General features: G+C 55.5%; 1 protein-coding gene across 1 annotated transcript; it reads right to left on the bottom strand.

Moving 5' to 3' along the window:
* WFDC2 (WAP four-disulfide core domain 2) lies at positions 1–6,339 on the bottom strand. Its single transcript, XM_032461242.1, has 4 exons — positions 6,200–6,339; positions 5,487–5,636; positions 2,603–2,755; positions 1–174 (listed from the first exon to the last, which is right to left on the bottom strand). The coding sequence occupies exons 1-3, from the start codon at positions 6,273–6,275 to the stop codon at positions 2,604–2,606; spliced, it is 378 nt and encodes a 125-aa protein (XP_032317133.1). The 5' UTR covers positions 6,276–6,339; the 3' UTR covers positions 1–174; position 2,603.
* Between the last annotated feature and the right edge of the window lie 459 nt (positions 6,340–6,798).

Below are 6,798 nucleotides of genomic sequence, written 5' to 3'. Positions count from 1 at the left end.
TTCCACCAGTGCTGGAAGCGGTCACTTTATTGGTTGGGAAAAGAAGCAGCTGTGGTCAGCTCAGGAGGGAGTGCAGAGGCCAGAAAGAGGAGGGCAGCTGGGCTGGAGTCAGACAGGGTCAGGCAGAAACTTCCATTCCCCTGCTCCTCACGCTGTGGGCTGTGGCAGCTGAAGCTGGAGGAAGACAACCATGATAATACCATCCAAACAATTTCCATGCCTGCAGCTTAAATTCTGGACCAAAGCTCCCCCTACTCCACCACATCCCTCCCACCTCCCTCCCCTCCCCAGCAAAGCCTCACCTTCTTGATGCCCTGGGGCCCCACCTGCAGACCTCTTCTGCTTCAGACCATCCCAGGACACACCTGGGTAAACCGCGGTTCCCACTGACCATTGTGACCTTCCTGAGGGGCCACTGTGATTTATCTCCCTAGGAATCCCTCCACCACCAAGAAGGTCCACCATGCCCCCATTCCTTAGGTTAAGCTGGGATTAGCTGATCAAAAAGATCTTATTTATTCCATTTTCTTTCTTTCTTTTTCTTTAATGGAGGTACTCGGGATTGAACCCAGGACTTTGTGCATGCTAAGCATGCACTCTACCACTGAGCTATTTCCCTCCCCCTATCCCATTATAAGCAAAATATTTGCAGCTCAGGAAGCAGGGAAAGGCTAGTTAAGTGTCAGAGCTGAAATCTGAGTCTGGACCTTCCTGACTGCAAAGGCAGCATGTGCTGTTGACATTCGTGGAGGCCAAGAGACGGCTGGTGTCACTGGAGAGCTCTGGACCCTATGGAGACCGTGGATGCACTGAAATAGCAACCTTGGGGCTTTGGGCACATCCTCCCCTCTCTCTGGGTCTCAGTCTTCACATCCACGCAATAGTGGTTCCATCACTGACCTGCCAGTCCCTTGGCTGAGAGCTTATCAAAAGTAGCACACGATTAACAATGAGATTTCAACCAAAGGGCCCTCCCAGGGCCTTGTCCTGCTCCCTCTGTCTGAAACAGCCTCCCCACCTCTGGACTTCACCGGACTTCTGACCCTTGCCTTATCCTCCCAGACTGGCTCAGGGTCCCTTCTGGGAAGCCTGCTCCCTCCTTCCCCACCTCCACCTGGGTGACGTTTTCCTTCTCTGGGTCCCCACCACACCCAGCCCTTCTCTCCATTGGCGCGCTGACTACAGGTACAGGGAGTGTCTGTCCATCTGTCCACCTCAGCCACTGGGCTGCAAGCTCGGTGAGGAAGGGCGGCCATCACCATCTGTCTCAGCACCGGGCACAGAGCCGGTGGCCCGGGGCTGGATCCCCCAGTGGGCCAACGAAGCATGTGCTTCGACTTTTCTTTCTCTCTACTTTTCACACTTGCTTTATGACTTAATGTGTTTATTTTAAATTACATATGGGGAGAAAGAGGCTCCACCGTCTTTTCCTGCCAGCGTCAGAGCCCCTCCAGGTGGCTGAAGGTAGGCCTGCCGGACATGGGGTAAGTGCTCAGCACACTTCAAACACGCATTTGAGAAACTGAACTGAAATGAACTGATCTCTCCCAGATGTGTCCTGAAAAGCCAAGCTTTTTGGCGAAAGTAAAGATCAACTCTTCTGCCTGACACTGGCCATGCAAAGAGCTCCCTGCTTCCCTGGCCACTTTCCCCTCTCCCAGGACACAGCTGCTCCTCTAGCTGCTGACTTCTTTACATGGGTGTTAAAGGAAAAGGGAGTAAATCTTCTCATAGCCCAATTCACCACCAAATATCGTCCCACCTACCTTCACATACGTCCCAAGCCCAGCCACGTATGTCACCTGGTCTGTCATCTCCCACCTGGCCTCTTGCAGGAGCCTCCTGGCTGGTCTAATTGCTTCTCCCATTGCCCCTCCATGGTCTCCACACAGCAGCCAGAGCAATCCTTTTAAATCTAAGTCAGAGCATGTCCATTTCCAAGGACCCAACATCTCTGGGTCAAGACCTAAGGCTTTACATGGTCCATCAGGTCCCTCCACTAACCACTGAGATCTCTGGCCCTCTCCTCTACTGACTCCTCCTTGCTACTGGGCTCCCGTCTTCCGGCTTTGCCTGAAATTCACCAAGGATGCTCCTGCTTTACACCTGCTGCCCCTGCTGCCTGTACATTCCCCCTGATATGCTCACGGCTCCCTCCGACATTTCCATCAAGCCTCTTTCAATGCTGCCTTCTCAGAGGGGCCCTCACACAGTCCCATGAAAAACTTGCAACACGACTCCCTGCCCACCCCACCCTCACTCCTTATCCGCCTTCTATTTTCTTTTTCTCCAGAGCACTTGTCTCCCTCTAACATTCTACAGAATCCACTTGCTTATTTATATTGTTTATCATTCACTAGCAGATGAAACCCATCAGAGAGAAATTTTTGTCCGATTTTTTCACTCACAGAGCATCCCTAGCACCTAGCGCCAAGTATGGCACATGACAGATGCTCAGTGAATATCTGTAGAGTGGAGGAAAGTAAATCAAAGGAAAGATAAGGGAACAGCAGTGTGGTCACTCAGGTCCTCCTTTTTAACCTCCTGCAGGTGTGATCACATCTGGGCATCAATGCTCCCCACCCCCACCCTGGCCACCTACCTCAGAAGACAGGTGTGACACAGGACATCTTCCCACAACCATTGAGGCAGCATTTCATATTGCTGGGACACTGGCTGTCCTCCTGGCACTTGTTCACGCAGAAGCCCAGCTGGGGGAAGGCAAGGTCGATCTGAGGGCAGGAACCCTTCTTTTCTGGGTAGAAAAAGGAATTAAGGGGCGTGGGCACAGGGGAAGCAGGGAGATGAATGCATCTCCACAGTATGACCTCCCACCTGGAGTCACAAACAGGAGAGCTGCTGCCTGCATGGATCTCAGGGAGTGGGACTAGATCTCAGGGGATCTTGGAAGATCACCCACAATCCCCTCTCCTCCTGCTCTCTCTCCTAGAACTTTGGGATCAAAGGACCTCACATTGAGTCCCAGCTCTGCTTTTTTCTAACTTCCTGGACTGAGGCCAGAAATCTCCCAGAGCCCCAGTGTCTTCAAGTGTCACATCACGGGGTTGTTGTGAAAGCAGTGGAGGCAACATACACATAGATCTTCTCCCTGAGAAGTCTAAGTCCTTTGTAATAATAGTAATAATGAATAATTACAGCTGTTAACAATTACCTCCTTCTATGTGCCAGGCATTATCCTAAGCACTTGGCAAATCTAGTCCTACAATAATCCTAAAAGAAAGGGAAATGAACTGTTGCAGATGAAGAAACTGAAGTCCGAGAGATTAAGCAATTTACCTAAAATCATACAGGATAGAGAGAGAATTTGAACGCAGGAATCTGGCTTCAGGTCCGTGCACCACGTATTCTGCTGCTTTGTATACTGTAAAGTGCAGTGCATGTGTGAGGAGTTCCACACCCACAATCTCTTCACTCACTCCTGTATACTCACTCCCAGTTACACCACGTAGCACCAAGACCCTGCATCACTCATCCACCCACAGACGAGCATCCTTCTCTAACACACACACACACACCCACACACACACAGAGCTCACACTGCAGAGATGTGCCAGTTACAATGCTCTTTGTATAAATCCATAGCTCCTTTAATCTCTGCATCAAATCTCTCAGAGGAGGTTTCTACCCCTGTCCTACCACAGAGGAGGAAAATGAGGCCCAGAGAGGCAAAGGCATCACTGAACATCACACTGCTGATCAGCAGTAAAACCAAGACCTGAGCCCAGCCTTCCAATGTCCACACACACACACACACACACACATTGTGCACTACTTACAGGGTTAAGGAGAAAGGAGCTGGGCTCCAACCCCAGAAGCCCCAGAAGCAAGCTTAGCCAACTATCAAACAGGCACAGAACTGAGTGATGAGCTGCAGAGGACAGGGGTGCTGCCCTCCTGGCACACAGACATCGTGTCCCTTGAGAAGGGCAGGAGCGCTCAATGCCGAGCTGCCCCAGGACAGCAGGGCATCGGGGGCAGGTTACACACAAAACAAGCCACTGTGTATGGAGGGTCTTCTCTCTCCTAAGACATTTCATGTGTGTGATTTCATTTAGCCTCGTGTCGATCCTACCACATCTGGGATTCTATCCCATTTTGTCAGAGAGAAAGCAGAGGCTCAGAGAGGTAAAGCGACTTGCTCAGGACCCACAGCTAGGATTCGAGTTCAGGAGGCCACCTGGCCCTGGCCCTCTTCCTGCCTCAGTCTGTCCATCTGAGACCAGGGAACATCAGAGACTCCCCAGAACAGCAGAGACTCCTCTCTCTCCCTCCTCCTCTCTCATCTGTCTGTCTGTCTCCTGCTTTCCCTCCCAGCGTCCACCTCTGCTTCTGGTCCTCCTCCGTCTGGTCCAGGTTAGAGGCCTCCAGACCCAGAAGCTGCCCCTGATGGGCCCATAATCCCTCCATCTCCCCATCCCTCACCTCCCTGCTGGTGAGTGTCTCAGCTCCCTAATTACAAACCTTCCCAGCCTCTGTGGGCAGCTTCAGTGAAATAACAGAGAGAACAGCACTCTCTATTCAGGATGAAGACCCCAGTAACCCCAACACCTTGGGATCCCAGGTCATTATCCCCGCTTCTAAGACCTAAGTTTTTCCCTCTGAAAATGAGCAGCTCAGATTCCAAGCTGTCTAAGGCCACTTCCTGCTCTGACGGGAGCCCCCATGGCCTGCTGGGCAGTCTTGAGCTCCAGCGAGTCATTTTTATGACAGGCAAGCCTCACACACTTTCCCTCTCTCACCCAGTCCTTCGAGTGGAAAACAGTGTTTTAAAGATGAAGGAGGAGGCATGCTCTGGGCAGGGTCCTGACCTTCTTCAAACCATTCAGGTAAACGGGAGCCCCTTGAGTTATGGCTCCTGCCTGGCCAGGGATGCCCGGGTGAGCTTGGGAGAGAGCCTTTTCTCTCCTAAGCTTACACTCTATCTTTAAGGTGGGCTGGGTGTTCTTCTAAACCTGGAACGTTTCCACCTGGACAGAGGACGTCAGGGAGTCTTGCTAGGGGTCCCAAGTCCTTCACCCAGGGCTGGGGGAGGCCCCAGGATAGGGACTCTGGTACGAATGAGAACCCCAGGCTTTGGGACCCAGCCCATTCGACACCACCCCCCCCCCAGCTAAAGCCAGCCAGGAGGAAAATTCGAACCAGGTCCCCTGATCTCAGACGACAACCTCCCGGAACAACGTCCCGCGGTGCGTCCCGGAAGTCTGCCATACACCCGAGCAATGAATCCAGATAAGGGTGGGGGACTTGCCCTCCCCCGGGCTGCGTTTCAGCGACGCCCGACGCCCTCGTCTCACCGGGACCAAGGGAGGGAGAGCACGGGCTGATCTGGTTCCATCCGCCTCGACCTGGCCAGGGACCCCGGGGTCGGTCGCGCCCCTGTTCCCGGAACAGGACTTCCACTCCCTCCTCCTCCCAACCCCCGCCACCCCGCCCCGCCCCGCCCCGCGCGGGTCCCCTGGGGTTACCATTGGGCATCTGGCAGACGGCAGCGCAGCCGGCCGGGCAGCACTTGAGGTTGTCGGCGCATTCCGCATCCGACAGGCACTCCTTCGTACAGTTCACGTCCGCCTCTAGCGCGGGGCACACGCCTGTTTTCTCCGCGCCTGCGCCTGCGCCTGGGAGGTGGCCGGTCAGTGGGTATCCAGTCCCGCATCCAGAGGATGCCTACCCCCTGTCCAAGGGCCCCCAATCTCAGTCTCCCAGGAATTCGCAGTCTCTGGCCCTGGGCGCCCCCTGCAGCCTTGAGAGAGCCCCACCTCCAGGGCTGGGGTCCCTGACATCTGCGAGGCCAGGAGTGCCAACCCCTTGGCCGCTGAGGCCTCAATCCTGGGGAGACCCCCGCACAGCTGAGCGTCTAGGAGCTTCCGATGACGAGGCAGAGGGTCCCCACTCTGGCCAACTGACTCTCCACATTCTGCAAAGAGCCACCCCTCGAAATGTCAGCCTTCAGTGGTCTCCCCACCTCCAGCACATCGGACCCCACACCCTAAACTTCAAGGATCATCACCTTAGGCACCAGGGATCGTCACATTTTAGTCTTCGTGGGACTGCTCTTTTCCGCCCCTCTCAGTGGCAAGCCTCGCTTCTCAGTTCCCAGAGAGGCTAAGCCTCTGCCGGGCTCGGTCCCGGTGCTCCTGGTTCGGCCCCTCTGGGCGTCAGGCCTCTCCCTGCGCCTCACCTGTGACCGGGGGGAGGCCCAGCAGCAGGCCAAGGAGGAGGGCGGCGACGAGCAGACCGAGGCGGCGGGCGGGCATGCTGCTGGCCGGGGCGGTGCGGGAGTGAGGCGCCGCCGGGAAGGGGGGATTTAACCGCACGCCTGAGGGGCGTGGGGGAGGGGCGGGGCCCAACAGGCGCAGCTGGAGGGCTCAGCGGGCAAGCAGGGGGGCGGGCTGCCACCTCCTGCCATTTCACAATCCCCCGGGATCAGGTGTCATTCTGGCCCCAATGGGAACCAGGAACCTAAGCTGCTTCCTGGCTGGGTGCAGCTCGACCAGCTGCAGCCGGACCCTTGTCCGCTCCTCCGGCCCCACCTCCCTCCTGGGGCCTGAGGGCAGGGCAGCAGGAGGCCAAGGGCGAGTCCCAGGACTCCTGGGTTTCCATTCCAAGACCCTGGGGTCTCCCCGTAATGCCCACGGCCGGTAAAGGACAGGAAAGTGTAGGACCCACAGGGAGGAGCCCGCAGATTTAGCGGTTCGATTTGGGGTCAGCCAGGTCAGAGCGCAGATCCTTCCCGAGTGATGAAAGGTGGAGATGAGGTGTAGTGGCACAGAGCACGTG

The sequence above is a fragment of the Camelus ferus genome, chromosome 19 (genome assembly GCF_009834535.1).
Source record: "Camelus ferus isolate YT-003-E chromosome 19, BCGSAC_Cfer_1.0, whole genome shotgun sequence".
Taxonomy (NCBI): Eukaryota; Metazoa; Chordata; class Mammalia; order Artiodactyla; family Camelidae; genus Camelus; species Camelus ferus.
The sequence above is the reverse complement of the archived record's forward strand: the minus strand, read 5'-3'. Positions and strand labels throughout refer to the sequence as shown.